The following is a 25,181-nucleotide window of genomic DNA, read 5'->3' as shown; positions in this document are numbered from 1 at the left end:
CTTTTACCACCGTTGCCACCGAACCAAGTTGGTGGTAACTAGTGGGATTGTTTTTCCAGTAGTTACCACTGGTAAAAGGTGGGATTTTTTTCCCAGTAGTTACCACCAAAATTAGGTTAGCGTTAATCTATCTATAAAAATAAAAATGAATGAAATTCGTGGAAGTCCAGAGAAGGTTTAGATGGTGAGAAAATATGGAAAATTTGCGAGAAAAATGATAAAAACAACGATATTCTTTTCCCATACAAACTGTTCCTGCCTATCAAACATTTGATTCGTCCCATCGATGCCGTAAACTCGAGTCCCCACAAATTGAATAACGTATTAAAATATGGATAACGTATTAAAATTATCGACAACATATATCCACAATATTTGGAATATCGCGTATTTAGATTTTAAAAACAAATAATAATAATAATATCACTGTCACAATGGATTGTCATTGTTTGTTGTCGAACTTTATGGGTGCGTTCAGAAATGGAATAAAAACCTGACCCTAACTATTTAACCTAGAAATAAAACGAAATTAGTCAGACCAAGCTAAGTTAGCAGCGGTTTTGATAGCACAGACGGGGCACGTGTTATTTTAAACGTCAAACTTCTATGAAATTATGACGTTTACTTAGCACACACACACAGACGGTGGTCTGGGCTATCAAAATCGCTGTCAACTTATCTTAGCCTGACTCTAGGAATCAGAGGTTAAATTGAAAATCGATATCTGAAGATCCGAGAAGCCCTTTATTATGAATCTGAGGCCAAAATTGATAAAATACCGCCATCTTAGATTTCTGCATTTTTGCTCATATCAAGATAAAAATCGATATCTGAGGATCCGAAAGACGCTAAATATTTTAATTTTGTTTTATTTGGAATAATTACATTATGTGTTATTTTTTTCTTTTTGCCATCAACCTTGAGAGCATAAGAGCATTTATGTTATTAATTGTAAATTGAATTAATTGTGACGTTAGCTATGAAAACTGGATCTTTTGTCAAGGACGCTTACACCATACTGCGTAACGCAGAATCGTTGATAGAGTCTGGCTACCGAAATATTACACAAATTTTTGGCGGGATTTAAAAAAATCTTGGGCTGGTCACATTTTGTGTAGTAGGAGTTATAGTGTTGATACTAGAACATATTTTTGGTTTTCTGTGCACACGTAAGGTACCTAAGGAAATCAGTTAAATATACGTTGTCGTGCACTCAAAGTCAGCTCACATAATTTCTATCACTATGTAAAATATAAAGACATATATAGACATGTTTTGCCAAGATATTTTTATATATTTTATATTGTTAAATCAAATTAATACTGACCAGTATTTTCCAGTAGGTACTTAAAGTATCAAAATAGTAATAGAGCACAAACCTACTAAATTGTTTCGACTTGTAAACATAGCAGTTTTTCGGTATGTATAGCGTTGTAACGCTTCACGTCACCTTCGCACATTGTCGCAATTATTAACGAGCTTAAATAATAGTTTGCGGACCCCGCTCGGTATAGTCATTATTAATATTATTTAAAATAAACCCCTTATAAACCGCGAACAATTTGAATGAATGACATAAATTGACAACAGCCTTTAGGTTTTTTTCTAATCATAGACAATTGGTGATACAACAAGTAAAAATCTGTCAAAAATATTTGGTTAGCCAGACCTCTAATGGCGTAAGTGCCATCGACAATAAAATCCCTTTCAATAAATAACGTCAAAATTATACGAACAAACAAACAAATTAGTCAAAGACCGATTTTTTTATCACTTTTAAGGCAGTTGACTGAAACAGTAATCGACTTATAATTAAACGAATAACTAATTAATTATTGATTAAAGCACTTTATATTTATACTGTTTTTATTAGTTTTGAACGCTAACCAAATTTTGATGGTAACTACTGGGAAAAAAACCCACCTTTTACCAGTGGTAACTACTGGGACAAAAATTCCCAGTAGTTACCACCAAACCAAGTTGGTGGTAACTAGTGGGATTTTTTTTCCCAGTGGTAAAAGGTGGGGAAAAAATCCCAGTAGTTACCACAAGTAACAACTTGGTGGTAACTAGTGGGAATAACCCGTACAGTTACGGTGACGCCTTTCTTATTCTCACCTCAAGTTTTTTTTATTCTAGCTTATTTTTAAATTGAGCAAACACTCGAATAGTGTAAGTCGCGCGGAGAGTGAAATGGCAACTGCAGGCAAGAGTCAAGCTAAAGAAAGTGAACAACGCGAATCAAACGGATTGCTACAAAGCTATGTAGAATCGAAACTTATTCAGAAAGAAGAATCAATACACTAACTGAAAACCTGGTACTAAGGACAACTAGTTGATATCTAGCAATCTCCATTAAGCACATCAACTATCAAAGTTATGAAATCCTTAACATAGCATAATGAACATACCAAGTACAGACACACCTGCAATAATATGTTACTCTTCGAAGGCCGCAAAAATATGTCACACGGTTTTATGGCTCTACAAATAAGATCGTGTCACATATTTTTGCGGCCTCCGTTGTGTAATATATTTTTGCAGGTGACTACATCAAATCTATAGAAAGTCTAATCCTCATTTCGTTTTCATTTTAATTCCAGGAATTGATGAATAATTATATATATTATTACCTGTATCTATATAATAAGTTGCAATTTGTCACTTCTTCAAGGTAATTTGAATAAAATAATTGTATTCCTTTTGTATAAAATATTTTATTGTTCAACAATTGGTACCTATATATTTACACATTCAATTCAATTAATAATGGTTCGATTCAGTTATAAAACAGGCAGTCTAGTGACTTCGCTTAAAATTTGCAGCGTTAAGCTGCATAATTAATTAATTAATATTGTAAAACTCTCTCTGGTAACTTTCCCTTCCTTGCCCAGGGGGATTACCAAATATAAAGTCAGTCGCCTGTGTCATTCTAGGGCTTAAGCTTTCTAAATGCTTATCTTTATCAATGAATATAAATTGGTTCAGCCAAGGAAAGGAACCAGAGGGAAAAATAATTAAATACTTGCATTATCTGCTTATACAAATAGTGTTTTTTTTTCATAACCCACTTTTATAGGTGGCACCAAATATAAACAAAGTAATTACATAAACATTATTGGGACTGCTCAGATTCATTACCTAATTGAACCTTAATATGCTTGATTAACACTTTTTTAGTGTAGCAGCCATAATGTTCTACAATAGAAAAATAATAATATGTTTTTTCCTACTTGTAAAATCTACATGCATCAAATTATTAGACACTATTGAACTCTACACAATTAAATGATCAGGTGTTGAAAACAGTTATTTGTGTGACAAGGGAGCAAAGTGGTTTAACCGCTCGTGAAAATTGATACCCCAGCAAGTGAAAGATACCAAAATTTAAATTTTGTTGAAATTTAATTAGAAAAGTGGAATCTTGAGCGTTGCAAGGGTTTCAAGGCACAACTTTAAGTTATCAAACAAAATCAATTCAAATCAAATCCAAATGAAGGTCATTAATCATTTAAGTCAATCCTACCAGCCAAAATAAGGAAACAACTCAAAATTTGCATCAGTTAACTTTGCCCCACATGTGGATTTTGAACAATCACAAGAGCCCTTACCAGTTGGTGTGGTGGAAATATTTATTTATAGGTCATACTCAGCAACTTTTATAATGGGACCAACCCCAAAATCTCGAAAAAAATATTAACACTCATACAAAATGCCAACATCAGACCAGCCAAAATGTATGAAATAACCAAATTTTTTTTGTTTTTTCAGGGTTGGTCCCATAGTAAAAGTTCCTCAGTATGACCAATAAATCAATATTTTTCAACTCCTGATCACTGATTATAATTCATAGTGTATTAGATTAAGGTATTGCTTCACACAGCATAAAAGGTAACTGAGTCGGACCAAGTCAGTGTGACATTTAATACTACCTCACCCATTCAGGGCCCGTGACTCAGCGTATGGGTCATGTTCAAACAGTCGCGCAGGGCCCGTGACTCACATGTGAGTCGTGAATAAATTCTGATTTAAACATAAACAAAACGTAATATGACGAAATAATATAAGTATAATTTGAGCTAACAACCATCTTTATAAGGCACGTTGAAAAACATAATTGTAAACATGTTTTTTTTTAGTGAAACAGGGTCTAGAATATTCAAGTTTGGTTTACTGGAAGTGTAATATAGTAAATATTCAGAAATTCGAGATACATAAGTGTCCCAAGCAAATGGATAAATCTACATTTCAAAAATATCAAAAATATATTTATGCCTGAAGTTATTGACATGACTCAAGGTATGGGTCACCGTGGCCTGGCGCTAATTGTAAAAACTACACATATCTTCATAGCACGCAAAAATAAACTTTATAACTTGGTTTTAAAGCTTATTTCATGACGAAACTCGTTGCAAATTGTACCTTTTTACAATGGATTACTGTTTGGATGGTAGCAAGCAACATTTCTGAGGACCAAACATTACCATGCCAATTTTTTTTGTTTCATTATAAAAACAGGGCGGCTTAAACAGTCACCAACTAAATGGTATATTGTATTATCGCAATAGTGTGTGAGAAATATTTAAAAGAAAAGATTTTTTCTAAACATTTTCGTGGTAATAAGTACTATAATACATTTTAAGTGCTCTATTGTTTATATTATAATGACGTTTACCAAAACAAAGTTCATGACCGGCCACGGAGACACTTGGACAATAAACAATGGATGCACCTGGGCGGCGGCGGATTTAGCGGCGGTATTATCTTTAACGTGGTATTTCTGACATAAACTCAAGAAATGATCCCCTCTATTAGGATGTATTTTAGAGTAACATGGGAAATTATATTTAGTCACGATTTATCCGTTGGCGACTTTATGCTCCTGGTTTATGGTTAAAAAGTAAAGGCTGACTAGAAATATACATAATCACGCGCTAAGATGCAGAATTTTATTAGAACTTTTTTTTCATATTTTTCTGAACCCTATAATTATATGAAAATAACAGCACCCTCTTGACAATGATCATCTATTTCTGATCAGGCTTTAAAATGTTCATTCTTAGTTTCTTACAAATATCAATAAATTAGTAAATATATATATATTTTAATATGAACAGTTGGTTAGTAAAAATGTTGCATAATATTGTCCAACGGACCGGATTCATAAGCGGCAATTTCTTTGACGTTCGCGCCAGGCCCCGAGACCCATAAGCTGAGTCACACGTTTTAGCTGAAAACGGTTTGTATGGTGGCCCGGCGTGTTGTGTACGCTTCGTGGTTCGTGGCCATGAATGGGTTAACATAGTCAAATTGATGCAGCTAGCTTTGATAGACTCTACATAAATGTGAAATAATAAATACCATCATTAATAATACCACATGAATTAATATAATGACCAAACAAGTGTTTGTTTTTCAAGTAATTAAACTGAAGAAATGGGCCTGTTGTAAAAATGGACCACTAATTTAACACAAGGTCTAAAACAGTGAGTAAACCTAGTTCAAATATACATCATTTCAGCCATAGAAGACATTTTTTTAGGTATATGGACAAAAGTTTCAAAGTAACTAGCTAATTCATCAATAGTGACATCACATGGCGGATTCAGAGCCTCCTGGGAACAAGAGGGGCCGGCTCTACCTTTATCTGTTAGAGATTCTCTACTTTGAATACTGTTGCAAGGTAACTCTCTTTTCCACCATTTTGTATCATTGCTTGATGATGCAATGGCAGCATTGTCCCGTTCAGAAGATATTCTCAATTGATTGCAGTTTTGCACTAGTGCACACAAGACAGAATTTTCTGAATTTACAGTTTCTATCGGTGAAGTCACTATTTTATTAGGATATGAACAGCAGTTGTGAGATTCTTCGGTATCTTTACAATAGTTTTGTAGCAATTTCAAGACTGGTTTTTTAAGAATTTTGTTGTTATTTTTCTTTTTGCAGATTGACATGGAACTTTTGTTTCTTTGGGTAGAGCAATGGCACCTTAATGTTTGAGTGCTTCTTAGGAGCAAATGCCTTCTTTGCTGGGGCTGTGAGTGAAAAAATGGGTTAGCATCAGTATTGTTTTTGCTTTTTACAGGTTGAATTTCAAGTTTCCCCATTTCCACTGGTAGTGATATGTCTTCTTTAGCCATTATGCAAACTGCAAATAGAAAAGCCTAAGGTAAAATATCACGTACAAAAAACACATTGATAATGTGATGATACATTTCAAATTTATAAATATAAATTTATCAGCATGGCAGGTTTCACTAATCTGGATAAACATGACATGAATTTGTGAAAGTACTGTGTCAAGTTGAATGAATCTGTCTGTCAATTGGGACAAACAACACGTAAGAAATAGACATCACTGTTTCCCGCGTTGTCAGGATCATGGCAGATAGTTTTGGAAACATTTGCATACAATGATTAATATACATGACAATTAATTTTGAATAGCATGCAAGATAAAAATAATTTACAAGTATCGAGGAAGCAAATACGACTCTACGAATATCTGTCAACTTCTAGAACAAATCTTACGGATCTGTTTATTATCGTGATATTATATTTGTCCAATCTCTTACCGCTTAATTAAAAGATCGTATTATCTGCCAGCGCTAATTTTAATTATAAATAACCACAAAATCGGTGAATAATTAAGGAAATGCAATATCGTACGCTTTGTTTATCACTCCCACAGATGAAGAATAGAATCGTTGTTGTTGTTACGTACATTAAATACAAAGCAAGCATAGACATACAATATAAAAAGCAAGCTAGCAACCACGGACTTATAAAATTAAACCGGATTGGGTACATTGGCCAAAAAGTGTGTCCACATGAGAAGTCAAGGTGGGCCGTTGCATCTCTTTCTAATTAGGGTGACCATAAGTTGTATGTATCTGGGATATTAGGATAACGTGGAATATTTAGTTCGGCCAAGATCTTTTCTCATTTGTGCATATTCAGAGAGAATCTTACTGTCTTTTTGCTGTGCTAGTATTATGGCCCCTGAAAAGGGATGGATACAGTTTATTCTCTACTGTAAAACGCTTCACAAAATCTTACTTAATGAAGTCGTCCTAAAAGCTGTTACTGATAGCTGATAGGCGTACCGGACCGCCACCATGATCGATCGTGAGGAAGGTGGTCCGCCGTAACTTCTCTCGATATTCGTTCTCGCTTACACATACTAATAACTGGGGGCCTGCCGCCAAAACCGAAATTCACAAATTGCGGGGATATTTCTCTTTTACTCTCACTAATACGTAATAAGAGTGACAGAGAAAAACGCCCACAATTGATGAACTTCGATTTTCGCAGTTATAGCCCTGGATTCCATGTGGATGAGATTAATATTTTCTAATTAAAATACTTAAGGTGTTACGATGCCGGACATGTGTTTGAAAATAATTAAATGGCGGCTGTTAGCCGCCACTGTTGAACTCAAATATGGTCATGATTTTTCATTTGTAGTCTGCCTGTTTCACACTCATGGTATGTTCATATGCGTGATGGCTTACGTTTTGCACACTTTAACTATCTTTAATTCTTTAACCATCATCTACTCATCGTAGATCTGTGATTGCAACTAGTTTTCAAATTTGCCGCCTTTTTCTACTGACGGAAATGTGTGTCCAACCTATATCGAATCGATTAGGTATATATAAATAGTTAGTAAAACCGTTTCGGACTTTGGATTTTAATTTTGGTAATTAATTATTCTGTAATAGCTATCATTCCACCAATTTAATCATGCCGAAATATAGACATACCTAATTAGATAAACTTACTTAAGTACTTAATAAGAATTGTGTAAAACTGATTCACATCGTGTCGACATCATGGTCACCCTAACGAGTTTGACAATTATCGTCTTGTATTTTTATCGTATAATTGAATTATTGTGGTTCACCTGTGAAAATATATACCACAATCAGCAAAACTTTCACTTCTACATCCTGTCACACAACATTTTTTACCCATTTTTTAAATATTTCGCAATTAAATGCTGAGTTCCACCAATTCCACCATTCACGTGTTTTGGAAATATCTCGAAAATATGTCATCAAGTTGGGGATACCAATTAATATTCAAATTTTCTACAATACCTACCATATTAAAAATATGTTTTTTTTGTTATGCACATACTTGGTTTAATCAGTTAATAATATTGACATCATAATTATTTACAAATTACTTAAAAGATTTGAGAACCACACTCTGTATATAGCACTAAAATTGTATAAGAAAGTATTTAATTTCAGTAGTATATTGATATAAATACTACCACAATGGTATTGGCAACATGGCTTTTTGACATTGGCAACATGTGCGAGTGAGACACAGACACCGCGCCACACTTTTGCTATCTCAAGTGGACCGTTTTCTCTAGTCTGGTAAGAACACCTTTCTGCCTTGGTGATAAGGTTAAATTTACTATGACAAAAAAAGTTAGAGTGTGCTCCATTTTATATCTCCATGCTAGGAACATAATCAATGAAGATTTATATGGCGTATTTACATTCGCGTGCGAGTAGCGAGCCGAGCTACGATACGCGTATGTAAACGGTGGCTCGTGGCTCGGATCGCCACTCGCCGAGCTCAAGCCTTTCATTCGGTTACAAACCTTATACCGTGCACCTTAAGTTTAAAATTGATTATCTCGACGATTATGGTTGTGGCCGAGACACGAGACTAGCTGCGAGCCGAACCACGAGGGGAGTGTGTACATTGGCTCGAGATGCTCACGAGCTGTGGCCGAGCCACGAGCCGCGAATGTAAATGCACGAATGCATTCATAAATAATACTAAATTATAATAAATATTATAGGACATTATTACACAAATTGACTAAGTCCCACAGTAAGCTCAATAAGGCTTGTGTTGAGGGTACTTAGACAACGATATATATAATATATAAATATTTATAAATACTTAAATACATAGAAAATACCCATGACTCAGGAACAAATATCCATGCTCATAACACGAATACCAGGATTTGAACCCGGGACCATCGGCTTCATAGGCAGGGTCACTACCTCCTAGTAAGTATTATATTCTTTGGTCACTACCAAGCCACTACCCACTAGGCCAGACCGGTCGTCTTTCACAACCTAGATGTCGCTTGGACGGCTAATCAGGGATACCAATATTAGTGAATTGTATTTATTGGTCGTATCGTATTTTCCAACTTTGATGTCAATCTGTGGTGGTCTATGCCGCTGCTAAGGCCCCATACGCACTATGCGGCTAGCCGCGTGCGGTTGCGGCGGACCGCTTAGTGCGTTCAGTATTTATGGTTGCGGTTTCATACATTCTTAACCGTCATGCGGCTGTCCGCACGCGGCTAGCCGCTTAGTGCGTACGTAGCCTTAGCCGCAGCGTATCCGGAGCTACGGAAGGTGGAGGTATCCGAAGCGCTACAAATGAAAGTCAAAACTGACAGTTCACATGTCTGTGGCAGTAAGCAGCTTCAGTTCAGACAGAGTTCACAGCGCACCTCCGTTGGTCCGCTCCGCTGTCTAGCTAGTCTAGTCTGAAGTACTTGCAGTAGCGGAAAACTGTATTGATTATCACAAATTCGATAATTTCATTACGAAATGGAACCGAATCCTGTGATTATTGCAGCAACTGCAAAACAGACAGCATCCGTAAGTCCCTTGAAATGCTACTTTAGTGATATAAGATAAAATTAGCGAGATTAAAGTCCTGTTTTTATGGTGTGTTATGTTTCAGCTTATTTTTTTACACGGACTTGGTGATACTGGGTTAGTATTGTATGATTATTTGATATTATATCATAGATCAAGTTTTGTGAATTAAAAAAGGTAATCGGAAAGTACTTTTTAGCCATGGATGGGCGAGCACGATCGCCGCAATAAGGGGGCCTCACGTAAAAGTAATTTGCCCGACGGCTGCCACAATTCCAGTGACGCTGAACGCTGGATTCCGGATGCCGTCGTGGTTCGACCTGCGGACGCTGGACGCAACTGCCCCAGAAGATGAAGATGGAATCATGAGGGCTACAGGCCTAATTCATGGTTTGATTTCGGATGAGATTAAAGTAAGTACTATAGAAAGTCATTGTTTTTATTTATTGCTCATAAGTTTTTTTTTTAAGTTTTTTTAATGGTTAAATTATATTATCTACTGGTAAAAAAGTGTCATTGTGTGTGCTAAAAACTATGGAATTAAATAATGAATCCTGAAAACTGTTACATACTCTAATTAAATGATTATAATGCTGATACAAAGATAACTATAAATAATTGCATGTTAATGTATTTAACATGAACTGCCTAAATCTAAACTTCAATAATAAAGTTTGAGTAGACACACTTAATAAAAAATTAAATTTGTTTGCAGGCTGGCATTCCTGCAAACAGGGTGCTACTTGGTGGATTCTCCCAAGGTGGAGCTTTAGCTTTACATTCCGCCCTGACTTACCCTGAACCACTAGCCGGAGTGATCTCCCTGTCTTGCTGGCTTCCGAGGCATGCTCACTTCCCTGATGCAGTCAAGGCTCCTTTGGACTTACCGGTATGGATTTTATGTTATCTTAGTCACAGAGGCACTAGCCGGCAATTCATTCTAAAACAGTTTCTGCCTGATAATATGATATTGTGTGTTTTACTATAGAGAACCAGCTAGTCTAGTTCTCTGTGTACGCATATGTAGTAATAATTTTATTGGTATAAAATCTTAGTATTATAGAATTAAATCTTTTCAATGAATTATTCTTTCGGTGTTTAGTAATTAATTACATCAATGTCATTATTTTTTTTATGGTTACTGTTCCATTTCTGGAATGTTAATTAAAATCAAAATTTAATTGAATCTCACTGTTTAACTGTTAATAGCTATGTATGCAATATGCATTGTAATAGGCTAGTTGACATGATAGTGACTTTTAAAGTTACAAAATTCATTTATAAAACATATAGGGCAAGCTTGTTTATAGGTAACAAAATGCAACTATATGCAGTACTGGCCAATAATGTATCACCTTTGTGTTTTTTCATATGAGCATGTACAGATAGAGTAAACAATATAGGTCAGTTTGTAAATTGCATAATTTAATAATCATTTTATACAAATACACTACTGTCAAAAAGATTAAGATCAAACACAATTTATTAGTTTCATATTCAAGAACATGTTTGATGGGTAACCCATTTGTTTTGCAAGAAGACAACAATCTGAAGCATTTGGTAAAGATCTGTAGAGGCTACACAGCCAATAAAGAACAGCAAGGTGTGTTAAAAAACATGATTTGTCCTCCACAATCACCGGACCTTAATCTGATTGAGCTTTCATGGGATGAACTCGTCTGTAGGGTCCGAAAACAATGTCAGACATCAGCAAAAACTATGGGAGATACTGCAATATGAGTGGAAATCCATAAGCCAAGAAACGCTACTACACAAACTTGTAGAAAGAATGTCAAGGTTACTCTATAGTGGAAAACCGTCAAAGATTTTTCGATGAGAAACTGTGAAAAAAACTTATATGCCTTTTTTAATAAATTCTGATTAATAAATTGTTTAACGCTTTATTTTTCGGATCTACTGCAAAGTAGTATTTTCGTTAAAAAATCATTATAATGTTGATTATTAGGCGAGTCCACAAAGAGCGAACCTACGCGCGAGGCAATCTCCTCGCGCACAAAACGGCCAATGCAGACGTGCCTCGACAAAGCAAAGGCGCGCGCCGCCTATTTGCATATTCTGTTTGGTCTTAAACTTGTTGACGGTAGTCTATATGATGAATACTGCAATGAAATACAGTGAATTACAATAGGAGACTCAGCATATTACTAAAAAAGTTCTAATAAAAAAAATTAATTTGTCTAAATATTTCAAAAAACCTCTATAGCCGGGTCCACACAGCGAGCATACGCGCGAGGCAATTTCCTCACGCACAATACGGCCAGAATAGACGCGCCTCGGCCGAGGCGGCGTGCTCGGACGAGGAAAACGCACGCGCCGCCTCGGCCGAGGAACGTCTACGCTGGCCGTTTTGTGCGTGAGGAAATTGCCTCGCGCTTATGCTCGTTCTGTGTGGACCCGGGTTATGATAAAACTATTACATGAGACCAATTTTTCTCATTGCTCACACAAAGGACTACTACTAGACTACCTTAAGTAGAGGTGGAAATCACTTAAAATTAAAAAAAAATACTTCTACCATAAAAACATGGATGTGATATTATATTTGCAGGTAATGTTTAGGTACATATGCGCTAATGATGCACAAATCGCTTTTTATTGCTGTTGTATAAACAGACAACTAACTGAAGAAAAAAATACCTTGTTTCACTTTGAAGGTCAATTCTTGTTAATTATTACAGCATCCTTACAATAAGAATAGGAAAAAAACATGCCAATTGTGTAAGTAATGAGCATTCTTCATACATTTGAACTCATGTTATGCTTTTATTGGAGATTTCCAGAAACCACCTAATGAGCATGTTCTTGATGTTCATATTTATGTTTGACCTATGGACGCCTGCTACTCTAATAGATATTTAAAAAATAATACTTTATTGTGGTGAAATCTACTATTACTCTGTAGACCTCTCAAACCCCCATTGCTCCGCCTTTTTAAATACTTCCAATACCTGAATTGATAAAAAAATTGCGATGTACCGACTATTGATTTGGCCGACTAAACAACTAGCCGACTAATCGGCGCTCGGATGGTCGATTTGACGGCCGGCCGAATAGTCGGCCAAATGCATAAATCATTATTTCTCTTTAAAGTTTACAATCGGGTGCTCTCTTTATCGCATAAAATGGACAGAGATGTGAAAAATTGTTTATAAAAGGTACTTATTTGAATACAAAATCGAAATACTTCCTTATGGCATTAGTCATTTTTAGGGTTCCGTAGCCAAATGGCAAAAAACGGAACCCTTATAGATTCGTCATGTCTGTCCGATTCTGTCACAGCCACTTTTTTCCGAAACTATAAAAGCTATACTATTCAAACTTGGTAAGTAGATGTATTCTATGAACCGCATTATGATGTTCACACAAAAATAGAAAAAAAAACAATAAATTTTGGGGGTTCCCCATACTTAGAACTGAAACTCAAAAAATCTTTTTTCATCAAACTCATACGTGTGGGGTATCTATGGATAGGTCTTTAAAAATGATATTGAGGTTTCTAATATCATTTTTTTCTAAACTGAAAAGTTTGCGCGAGAGACACTTCCAAAGTGGTAAAAAGTGTGTCCCCCCCCCCGTAACTTCTAAAATAACAGAATGAAAAATCTAAAAAAAATATATGATATACATTGCCATGCAAACTTCCACCGAAAATTGGTTCGAACGAGATCTAGTAAGTAGTTTTTTTTTAATACGTCATAAAAATTAAAAAAAAAAATTTTTTTCATCAAACCCATACGTGTGGGGTATCTATGGATAGGTCTTCAAAAATGATATTTAGGTTTCTAATATCATTTTTTTCTAAACTGAATAGTTTGCGCGAGAGACACTTCCAAAGTGAAAAAATGTGTGTCCCCCCCCCCTGTAACTTCCAAAATAACAGAATGAAAAATCTAAAAAAAATATATGCTATACATTGCCATGCAAACTTCCACCGAAAATTGGTTCGAACGAGATCTAGTAAGTAGTTTTTTTTTAATACGTCATAAAAATTTAAAAAAAAAATTTTTTTCATCAAACCCATACGTGTGGGGTATCTATGGATAGGTCTTCAAAAATGATATTTAGGTTTCTAATATCATTTTTTTCTAAACTGAATAGTTTGCGCGAGAGACAGTTCCAAAGTGGTAAAATGTGTGTCCAAAGTGGTAAAATGTTGAACAAGATCTAGCAAGTAGATTTTTTTTTAATACGTCTTAAATGGTACGGAACCCTTCATGCGCGAATCCGACTCGCACTTGGCCGCTTTTTGTATATGGCCACAGAATATTGTTATCATCCATTGATTTAATGCTCAGTGAATGGGGTTTAGCACACAAACCACCCCATCCAGTTAACATTTCTTTTATTACATCGATACACCGTATTAAATCTAAATAAGATCAAATCGAACATAACATCGGTCGACGGCATTCCGCCAAAATGCCAATCGTGTTATGCCATATGATAATATGACAATACATTTTCAGAGATGTGACTTATTTGAAATACTTGTATTTAAAATAAATTACTTTTTGAAGAAAACTATATTGTATTTTATTTGAAATAGTTTTTGGGACATATATTCTATTTTTAAAATACAAAATACTTTTTATTAGGTAATGTAAATCTCTTCTGCCGTTACAATCTTTGCAACTCTCTCATTCTTTTATCATGGAACTGTTGAATCTGTTAGTAACGCCACACATGACAAGAGTAGCGAGTGGTTAGTGTGAAAGTGGAATCTTGAGCTTTGCGAGGATTCCAAGGCACGAGGGGTGAATAAACCTTTCTGCCCTGGTGAAACATAAATGAGACGTTTTCACCACACCTAAGATAGGCTTTATACTAGATGTAAAACATTACAAATCTAAATTAATGCTTTTAAAAATTTACTGTCAAAAACCGTCACTTAAAAGTGCATTCTACCGGTTAACATGGGAAAACAACTCGAAATTTGCACTTTACAGGACAACACTGTTTCCAAAAATACTAGTCGGCCGGCCGTCAAATCGGCCAAATACATAAATCATTATTTCTCTTTAAAGTTTACATCCGATTGCATCTAGGGATTGCAATCCGGTCCGGCGGATCCAGTAATCCGGCCGGTTCCGGCACTTTTTTAGGAGCTATCGGAATGTCTAAAAGAAAGCTTCGTTTTAGGGACATAGTCATATATCATTTTTGTGTGGAATTTAATCCGTTTTGCCATACACAATATTCACATTAACCTTTTGAACGCCACGCCTATCGTACGCGGCGGCGGCGCGTAATCGTGAACCTTGTCAGTACGCATGAAGGTGGGCTGTAGCCGCGCGCGCGCGTCATATGACGTCTTTGGCGGTCAAAAGGTTAAACTCTAGAAAAATAAAATAAAAAGACGTAAGTATACTTCTCACGAGGGCGCCTGATCCTCATGGTCCCCAAAGCTCGAATTTTAAGGAACGTTTACATGGATCCCAGAGTTTGTATGTGTCAAATTTGATTACCGTCACTATTGTTTGAACCCCATTTAATATTTAGCCCTAAACATTTTTCCTCCATTAATTTTAGTAAATTTTTATTGCATAGTACTTATGTACCAATTACGGATCTACTGATGTCTGTTTTATTGAAATCCACTCAATATGAATACTTTAGTCGCTTGAACAAAAATATGATTTAATATTCGGCGTCCTCTCAAGGCGGCTGTACTGAAAATGAAAAATTAAAATCGGTTGTAAAGGTCAAAAGGACTCTACTGATATGTAATTTTTTAAAATCAGGTCAGTATCCTAAACTTCAGGGTGTTCTGAATCATTAGTACTTAAACCCATAACCCTATTTTCTGGTGAAGTCGCAGTAGAGTAAAATGTTGATATTGGGGTAGATCATATACAAACGTATAGACAAAAGTGGAATTCATATTCTTCCGAGTTTCCTATTAAGAGAATGTCCCCTACTATCTTTTCTTTTATTTTAAATGCAAGTTCCTTCCTTTTCCCTTTACTATCTCTTAGTACATGCGACTCTATGTCTATCCAATTCTTTATTTAATCCAATGTAAGTATTATTTTTTCGGCATTCCCTTTCCGAGATTGTTTTCAATCCTATACGATAATTTTTCGCATGAGATCGTCGTGTCGTGTTTTGTTCCCTATATTTTGACCGATATACTTATTTGTAAGTACTTAATAAATAAAAAGTTTATTTAATTTTATATCATACAATCATAAAACTATTTTATCAGAAAAAAAAATGAAATCAAGATAATATTGGAGCGCAATCCACTTAATTTTGGTAAAAAGTAAAATACCTTTTTAGGGTTCCGTAGTCAACTAGGAACCCTTATAGTTTCGCCATGTCCGTCTGTCTGTCTGTCTGTCTGTCCGAGGCTTTGCTCCGTGGTCGTTAGTGCTAGAAAGCTGAAATTTGGCATGGATATATAAATGAATAAAGCCGACAAAGTCGTACAATAAAACCTAAAAAAATTATTTTTAGGGTACCTCCCCTACACGTAAATTGGGGGTGATTTTTTTTTTGCTTCAACCCTACAGTGTGGGGTATCGTTGGAAAGGTCTTTCAAAACTAATAGGGGTCTTCAACAAACATTTTTTGATAAAGTGAATATATTCGGAGATAATCGCTCCGAAAGAAGAAAAAAATGTGTGCGGGGGGCACTTTTGAACCATAGGTCCAAAAAATATGAAAAAAATCGTGGAAGTAGAGCTTAAGAAATACATTAAATGAAAACTATAGCGGACATGATCAGTTTAGCTGTTTTTGAGTTATCGCAAAAAGTTTCCCCTTCATAGTAAAAAGACTTACTTTAATTAGATAGGTACTGATTATGCAAATTTGCCTATTTGTTTAACTCGGGTGAAAGGTACCGTTTCATCCCTTGGTTAACAATTTACTATACTTTAGTTTAGCTTATTGTGACGGAAGAGTAACTACGGAACCCTATACACTGAGCGTGGCCCGACATGCTCTTGGCCGGTTTTATTGTTACTAGAAATTAGAATGGATGTCAGCGTTACAAAGAACAGTTCCGAAAACTTGTCCTTTTAAGGAATTCCCACCCCATATATGATATACCATCATCAGGCTTTGGAATCTAATCAAATGTAATAAAAATTGTAAACGTAATTTTGGGAAAATTAATAAATGACTTAGATTTCAAATTTTGTTTTTTTAAGTGAGATTGACATTATAACACTTTCTTACTATGTTTTATTTTAGAAATACCCTTTATTTCTCATAGTACGCAAATATAATAAATAATAATAAATAAATAAATATTAATGGACATTATTACACAAATTGACTAAGTCCCACATTAAGCTCAATAAGGCTTGTGTTGAGGGTACTTAGACAACGATATATATATAATATATAAATATTTATAAATACTTAAATACATAGAAAACACCCATGACTCAGGAACAAATATCCATGCTCATCACACGAATAAATGCCCTTACCAGGATTTGAACCCGGGACCATCGGCGTCGTAGGCAGGGTCACTACCCACTAGGCCAGACCGGTCGTAACCGGACGTCAAATATGTCATTATTCATTAAACAACTTTAATATCCTTATACCAATCCGAATCTGGCCGGATTGAAAATCAATCCGGTTTGCAATCCCTAATTGTATCGCGGCGGCAAGACCATCAGTTGATGACATGAATATGTACAAAAATTTTTTTTAGTCATCGCCTTCCGAATCTTCCGATTGATATTGTGTCAGATGATAGTTGAGATGATATTTAAATAAAAAAACCGCGACCAGCTGACGTTTTTCCCACCGCGATACAACCAGCTGATGATTTTTTTTTCACAATAGCATCTAAACTATCATCTGACAAAGTATCAAACGGGAGGTGACGACTAAATTTATTTACTTTTTTACGTATTTCGGTAGCTGCCATTCCTCAACCCACCAACGGAGCGGCAGCTGACGTCCACGAGGGTTCAACATACATAGCCGTTACCCACTACACGAGTTGTCGCCCGGGAGGAGATTGGTCATGGAAATCTGTTCCTATTAGTTCGCGGTCTAACACGACGTTCACCCGTTGACCCGCTAGCCGCGCGATAACACAACGAATTCAACGAATGAACGTTATGACCGCAGAGTGAAGTGGTGATGCTTCCTTCCTTTACTAGATGATAATGAGCGAGGACCTTAACGCTTCATGTTTTAAATCCATTCGACAATGCCTGCTACCAATGATCACTTGTAATGTGAATACGAACCTTCGTAATGTTCAGTGCCCTTACACAAGTTTCAATATCCTTATTAATCACTTAGCTGTTTAATAAAGTATCGCTATCAACGTAGTGTATTCACTTATCCCTATAAAAGGTCGGCCAATGTGACAGACCCTTTAAACAACTGACTGACAAACATTATACATATAAGAAAGATCTAAACTAATTTAAGAACTTCGCCGTCATATTCACTACATTTAGCTATGACGGACCATCTATAGATCCGTATTATTTTAAAGTAAGGATGCTAAGCACTAAGCATTTCGTACGTTGATCCGTTTGTTTTAATCCCTATCGCACGCGCATAAATTATATTGCTGTCTTGTCAATAATCCCGGTGGTCAATTCAATGCCACTGTGCCAGCGTAAGAATAAGAATTGTTTATTTAAAAGAAAAAACCTTATTAACATTTAAAAGATATCCTTCGGCGGTCGGCCCCACACTAGGCTATGCCTGTCACGTGGCAGCCAGATTCAGTTTGAAAAAAGTAGTTACATAAAGAAACTAGTTACTCCGGTAACATACCTACAGCCAAAGATAAGGTTAATTAAGAACTAGGTAACATAAGTCAGAGAAAAGTATGTTTCTCAACATGTAATCTAATAATGAAAGAATACACAAAAAAGTTTGTCAGTGTGTATGTGTGCGTGTGAGTATATATGTGTGTGTGTGTGTGTTTGTTTGTGTATGGGCATGGAGTCGCGTATGGAAGGCTACAGAGATTGTTAGCATGTAAGCGATAAGGTGATAACCTTTAGCAGCATCTCGGTTTGACTGGCAACAATATAATTATGCGCGTGCTATAGAGATAAGAACAAGCGGGTCAATGTACGAAATTCTTCTGTCTTAGCGTCCTTATACTTGATGTAGTTATTGAAATTCTAATGTACGCATTCAAATGCACTTCCCTCCAAGGCCAGTTTAGTGCAGTCAACCAAGACCTAAGACCTGGCGTATTGAATTATTAATTATGTAAATGATTCAATTCATGTACCTATACTACGTGACCTTAGCCTTTGGACACTAAAATCCCATGATGAATCACTTCTCAGGAAAGAGTTTGTAAAAGATAATTAGGTGAAAAGGAAATACTACATAACAGGCTTTTCAAAAACGCGACCCTCTTAGGAAGATCTTTAACCCATTCAGCGCTAACCACGCCACAGTGCGTGATTTTGAAACTCTTCTCACCCAATGGTCACGCCAATGTGGCGTTGCTTTTGTTTAGCTCCTATCTCTAAGATTTTTAATCTCTTTAACATTATTTTATTAATTTTATGTACCTAAAAGGTGGCGCTAAACTACCTAATACTTATGTTTGGAATATTAGAATAATTTTAATGAACACGAAACATAGAATAGAGATTACTAATGTCTTGTACGTGTTTTTTATTTATTTAAAATATGTAATGCAATGTACAATACATATGAAAGTGACAAATTATAGTTTCCAAAAAAAAAACTATTTGGGTTACTTTTAACAATCACGCCAATGTGCCACTTGCACCATCCCACTAACCCGGCGTTAAGGTGGTTCGACTAGGTTACCCAAAGCTTAAACCTCACTAGATGGCGCCACAATTGCAAAAATTGAGTTTTAATTTTTTTGTGGAGTAGTCTTGGTATTTCTATACTGTAAATTATGTTTAGCGCACTCTTTAAATAAATATTGAACTATTACAACAAACATTGAACACTTCATTGTACAAAAACTACCCCTTAATGTCGACAGAATGTTTCTTGACTCTATTTCTAAGTATCACTCACACATTCAAACAGTCTTACTGGGATCCTTGTAGTAGACAATTTGGCACAGCGTGAGTAGGCTTCAATAGCGTTGCGGTATGTACGTGGAAATACATGCAAGAGGATGTGGGTTCGAGACTCATTAATTTATTTTTGTTATCAGTATTATCAAGTACCTATTATTAATAAATTATTTTATGAGAAATATGAGCGTTTTCCATAAAAATATTAAAAATCTGATTCTCACACATCATGATATTTTTGGGTTCTTCCAACTCAGAATCACTAGCATAATCAATCCTCGTGCTAAAAAAACCCGAAAATTTGTATTGAAATTTTAGTTTTACACTGAAATTTCTTTCACACTAAAATGTGACGTAATGCTATGGATATTTTAGGATATCTTTTTTTAATGCTAGAGTGGAGAAGATTCTAAGTAGAATGAACCTAAGAAAGTCCAAATTTGTAAGTCAGATTTTCCGGTATTTTTTTCAAAAAAAAAACGCTGTTTTGTTATGAAATTAAAGCAATCACTTACTGCCCAGCCTTTAAAAAAGTAGGTACTATTTTACAGTAGAATTAAAACATTTTTTTACGATACATTTAATTAAATTACAGTGAGTTACAAAATTGCATGGCCTTCTATTTATAACCATTATAAAAAGAAATGAGATATTTACCATGTTTGTTTATATTATTGATTTCCCGATATTTTGACACAACTAGAAGTTTCACATAATGCCTAGAGATAGAAAATTATTTATTTATTTTATTTATTGTCAATTTCATTCAACGGATCACATCATATCCAATTTATGTGTTTATGTATTGCATTGTTTTCTACCTAGTTGGTTATTAAATTCTGCTACTGCAATAATCTTTATCTACATAAAATATACCAACGAAAGTTTAATAAAGTATATATTAAAATGAAGTACACAAAATCAGGAATTACATATGACAATATCATTCAAAATCGCCTCCTCTGGCTTTGACACAGGCCCTCAAACGACGAGGCCAGTCATCAATAGCGGCACGCACGATTGTCATGTCTAATTCCGTCACTGTCTTAACTATGGCCCGCTTGCGGGAGTTAAGATTTGTGTGGGGTTTAGCACAGGCTTTCTCCTCAATAACCTGCTATATGGCATAATCCAGGGGGTTAAGGTCCGGGCTGGAGGACGGCCAGTCTTCGTGGGTAATAAAGTCAATTTTGTTCCTTCGAAACCAGGCTTGAGTTGTTCTTGCCTTATGTGCAGGAGCTGAATCCTGTTCAAAGATCCATGGCTGGTTTTGAAATAGGGTGTGTCTTAAGGGCTTCACTATTGGTTCGAGAACGGTTTCCAGTTTCCGGTTTTCACACCTTTTTCACAGAAATGAATCTGTGTTAGCCCTGAGTATGACACACCCAAAATCATGTTTGGCGGGTGCCCACATTTGTGCATCGCAATAGGGTTGTTTCCATCTACAAATCTTAGGGCATAATTGTATCCCAATAAATTCTTTTGGATTATAAGAACATGTTAAACTACTTTTAGGGGACCTGTAATGACCATATTTTTGTAAATATTGAATTTAAAATATCTTTTGGCACACGTCACGTGACCAAACTCGAAACGTCTTTGAAGATTCTGATGACGTCACAACTCTCGGATTGACACTGTTGACAGTTAGGCGATTAACAACAAATGATAAATATCAGTTGACAGTTCGTATCTTCTACGTGTGTATGTAGTTATGTGTCAAACCATAAACTGTGACGTCACACAATTTTCAAAGAGCGTTTTGGGCGCGAAAGCATCTGTCAAAATATATTTTGTTAATTTAACATATTTAAAGCCGTTTTTAGTATAAAAGCTGAATTTTAAGGCAACTTTTAGTTAATATAGAAAGTAATACAAGCGTTTCAAAAAATTGGAATACGATTCTCTTTTAGGCCCCAATTTATTATAGATACGACGAGATAAGCGTTATGTGTGGTATATAACTATAGCTCACAAATCCACCACATTATGTCATTTTTTATTTTTTCGGTAGCATTTGTTTTAACGGAAATAAAGAGATTGCAAATCGAGTAACAGAACTTCAGAACAGATATCATTTGATATTTACCAGTCGCTTTTCGGTGAAGGAAAACATCGTGAGGAAACTGGACTAATCCCAACAAGGCTTAGTTTTACCGTCTGGGTTGGAAGGTCAGATGGCAGTGGCTTTCGTAAAAACTAGTGCCTACGCCAAATCTTGGGATTAGTTGTCAAAGCGGACCCCAAGCTCCATTGAGCCGTGGCAATATACTGGGACAACGCTAGGAAGAAAGAAAGAAATCGAGTAACAGAACTTAGTAACCAACTAGGTATAATAGTTATGATGTAAATGTCCATATCATGTTGGAGTCATATATGTATTAGCCAACTAATTATTCAAGATCAATACACTTAGCTCCCTTAGGTATTCGCCTAAGTACAATCTCGGGCAAAATTGAGTTTTATAAAAGTGAACTAGTTTCTAGGTCATATTTTCTATGAATTGGTCATTTTTGTAGACTCCAATTACAGTTACACTTTTCTTGGTTTTTCGCGGACCAGAATATCGATGATTTTTGTAACTTGATTTAGACGTTGCTATCATTTTCAAACCAAAAACACATAAAATCACAATTCAGAACATGCGGCAGCGTTGTTTTCTATCAAGTACCTCAAGCACCAGGGCGGCTACCGGGAAAATCGAAATTCGTCAATTTCGGGAATTTTTCTCTGTCACTCTAATTACGTCTTAGTGAGAATAAAAGAAAAAGATCCTCGCAATTTGCGAATTTCGGTTTTCGCGGTAGGCCCCAGGTCCTGTCAAGTTTCAGCAGTGTTGCCAGGTGAGCGGAAGAGAATTATCGTATTTGAGTGTCAATATTATTGTACCGTTGAAAAAAATATCGTACGCCAATCAAAAAGGCAGCCCCTAAAAATGTCTAGCAAAATAAGCTTAAATTTCGAAATAATAATAAATAAAATACAATTTTCGTCTAAATTGCGTAAAAAATCTGTTTATGTTTGTGTATTTTTGGGATAGACTCAAACGGTATACAGGAAATTGTGATATTTTAAACTTTAAACTTACACCAAGGAGCCGAACACCCAAAAGATTTTAGCCTATTTCTGACAGAAAGTGTCATATTTTGCTTCAAGTTACTAGACTTTTAAGGTGGCATCATCCAAGGGCTGAAATTATAGTACTTTAGTGTACGATAATGCTCTTTGGAACATTACGTCATACCGGGGCCCAAATTATCGTACATGTACGACAATTATCGTACGCCTGGCCACACTGAGTGTCAGTGTCGACAGAGTCAGCTAAAAACGCGTCAAACATCGCAACGTCGCGCCGATGGCCGCCCGAGGCATGGAGTGGCAACGTCGCAATGTATTTGTACACGACATTTGTCACACACACATGAGTAAAATTTATAAAAATATAACGTTGATTATTGCATGATTTCTGTATGAAACAAAGTTTTTCTATTAATTTAGCGCAAATGAATATTCGAAAGTAGATAGATGCGCAACTATTTATGTAATAATATTGTGTAATTAATTAATTAATAGCGATTGTTTTTTGTATGAAAATCGAACCACCTTAAACGGTTAAACTGTTAACCCAGTGTCAAATTATACTGGTATATAACCATGGTAATTCCGGGTATTCCAGGATTGGTGCAAGTGGCCCTTAGTTTATTTAAAATCGTTTAAAAATCTATTCCCTATAGCCGAGCGTTGATTATTTGCATTCTTATTCCAGATATTCCAAGCCCACGGAGACTGCGACCCAGTAGTCCCCTTCAAGTGGGGTCAAATGACCGCCTCCTTCCTCAAGACCTTCATGAAGAACATCGAGTTCACCACATATCAGGGACTGACACACTCGTCATCAGAGGCCGAGCTTAAAGACATGCGGGCATTCATTGAAAGGACGATACCTGCCTCTAAATAAACAATACTAAGTATACTATTTTCCGAAGCATTGGCTTCAAGAAAGTTAATTATTTTTGTCCTTATGAAATAAAATTTACCCACAAAAATGAAATAGCATGTAACCAGATGTATTAGCAGTCATAAATAAATCCAGTAATCGAGATCCAATTGGTCTAAACGAAGCCCGGCGATCTTCGACACGACTTACCAAATATATTATATCTATGAGTACTAGTAATTAGAAATCTTTAAGTTACGTGAAGTTAGTACAAAATAAAGTTCAAGGATTACATTCTACATGAAAGTTTTTTCTTTGAAATCTATTTAGTATTCAAATGTGCCCGCGACATTCAAAACGAAGGTCGCGGGTTCCAACCCTATACTCGAAACGTCAAAATCGTAAGACAAGACCAAAAAACTACGACAGATACATCACTGTCAAAACTCTCAATGTCACTGTCAAGTACACATTTCAGATTTCGCCAACCTTTTTCTAATATGCTTCTTTATATTGGCCAACATCATGGATAAAAAAGTTTTTGTCAAAAAAAATGCAACTTTTTCGCCGACTGCACTTTGTTTTCAACAGGCAACTGTTCTAACGAATGTTCTACCACGAGTATTCCTAGACTAGACTAGTCCTTTAAGTAGGGTTGCCAGATGGTGGGGATTTGGCGGGATTCTCCCGATTTTTAGCATGTGTTCCCGATTCCCGACGAAGTGAAGACTGTCCCGAAAAACAGCTTCACGTTATAATAAAACAATAATTTCAAGTTCCGAACTGTCGCCGAGCGAACGAGCGAGCGACCCGCGTCAAGGGCGTCTGACTGCGCGCGCGCGGGGCGCGCGTGGCGAGCTGGCGTGAGATTGTGCGGTGAGGGGTGCGGTGCGGGGCGGGAGCGCGTTTGCCTTACCTCTACACAAAAGAAAGAAATAGAATGGGAATGGATCTAATTAAAGCCGAATTAATGATTCGACTCAACTTTGACGAAAACTGCATGACTTTCAAGTTTAGCTTAAATAGCGAAAAAGGCCAAGAAATGGTAAAATCGGTCAAAAGTAATATAAAATACATGTGGCAAGCTAAGAAATAAATTATTTCAATAAATTTGGTTGATTATTGATACCTAATAAGTATAAGTATGATAGTATAGGTAGATAATGAGAAGACATTTTTTTTTATTTGTTCAAGATTTCAAAGAATTTATATTATTTTTATATAAAAACGTCTATGGGCAGAGCAGCTGACGTAGTGCCAATAATGTAAAATATCGTTGTTATTAATACAATTACTATAATTTAAACGTTTTTTTCCCGACTTCAGTCCCAAAATCCCGAAAAATTGATATCTTTTCCCGATAATAGCGCCTTTCGATCTGGCAACCCTACCTTTAAGTCGTACTCGAACAAAACTTGACAAAAAACAAAAACTCAACAAGGCACAACTCACCTCGGAGCAAATAGAACGTTCTAATCAAAGAGTAAAGTATATAGGAAGTTCTAATACTCACAACAGACGTCAGATGTCGAGTGACTGTGAGATTGACAAACCATGGTGTCACAAAACCCG

At 35.9% G+C, this 25,181-nt stretch overlaps 2 protein-coding genes across 4 annotated transcripts; one reads left to right on the top strand and one right to left on the bottom strand.

Annotated features, from left to right (window-relative positions):
- Positions 1 to 5,294: 5,294 nt before the first annotated feature.
- On the bottom strand, positions 5,295 to 8,094 carry LOC133523571 (uncharacterized). 3 transcript variants are annotated; one of them, XM_061859234.1, is made up of 2 exons: positions 7,910 to 8,094; positions 5,295 to 6,151 (listed from the first exon to the last, which is right to left on the bottom strand). In XM_061859234.1, the coding sequence occupies exon 2, from the start codon at positions 6,141 to 6,143 to the stop codon at positions 5,502 to 5,504; it is 642 nt and encodes a 213-aa protein (XP_061715218.1). In that variant the 5' UTR covers positions 6,144 to 6,151; positions 7,910 to 8,094; the 3' UTR covers positions 5,295 to 5,501. The 3 variants fall into 3 exon arrangements, with proteins under 3 accessions (XP_061715218.1, XP_061715217.1, XP_061715216.1); XM_061859233.1 differs by lacking the exon at positions 7,910 to 8,094 and adding an exon at positions 6,673 to 6,752; XM_061859232.1 differs by lacking the exon at positions 7,910 to 8,094 and adding an exon at positions 6,579 to 6,743.
- A 1,362-nt stretch (positions 8,095 to 9,456) lies between these two features.
- On the top strand, positions 9,457 to 23,908 carry LOC133523570 (acyl-protein thioesterase 1). The gene is made up of 5 exons (XM_061859231.1): positions 9,457 to 9,650; positions 9,736 to 9,767; positions 9,850 to 10,063; positions 10,366 to 10,539; positions 23,439 to 23,908. The coding sequence occupies exons 1-5, from the start codon at positions 9,600 to 9,602 to the stop codon at positions 23,628 to 23,630; spliced, it is 663 nt and encodes a 220-aa protein (XP_061715215.1). The 5' UTR covers positions 9,457 to 9,599; the 3' UTR covers positions 23,631 to 23,908.
- The last annotated feature ends 1,273 nt before the right edge of the window (positions 23,909 to 25,181 follow it).

The sequence above is a fragment of the Cydia pomonella genome, chromosome 12 (genome assembly GCF_033807575.1).
Source record: "Cydia pomonella isolate Wapato2018A chromosome 12, ilCydPomo1, whole genome shotgun sequence".
In the NCBI taxonomy this organism is placed as follows: Eukaryota; Metazoa; Arthropoda; class Insecta; order Lepidoptera; family Tortricidae; genus Cydia; species Cydia pomonella.
The sequence above is the reverse complement of the archived record's forward strand: the minus strand, read 5'-3'. Positions and strand labels throughout refer to the sequence as shown.

Coding starts and splice junctions, on each gene's coding strand:
- LOC133523571 (XM_061859234.1), bottom strand. CDS start 6,143: ATGGCTAAAGAAGACATATCACTACCAGTGGAAATGGGGAAACTTGAA.
- LOC133523570 (XM_061859231.1), top strand. CDS start 9,600: ATGGAACCGAATCCTGTGATTATTGCAGCAACTGCAAAACAGACAGCA. Junction 10,064..10,365: donor TGATTTCGGATGAGATTAAA/GTAAGTACTATA, acceptor ATTTGTTTGCAG/GCTGGCATTCCTGCAAACAG. Junction 10,540..23,438: donor AGGCTCCTTTGGACTTACCG/GTATGGATTTTA, acceptor TTCTTATTCCAG/ATATTCCAAGCCCACGGAGA.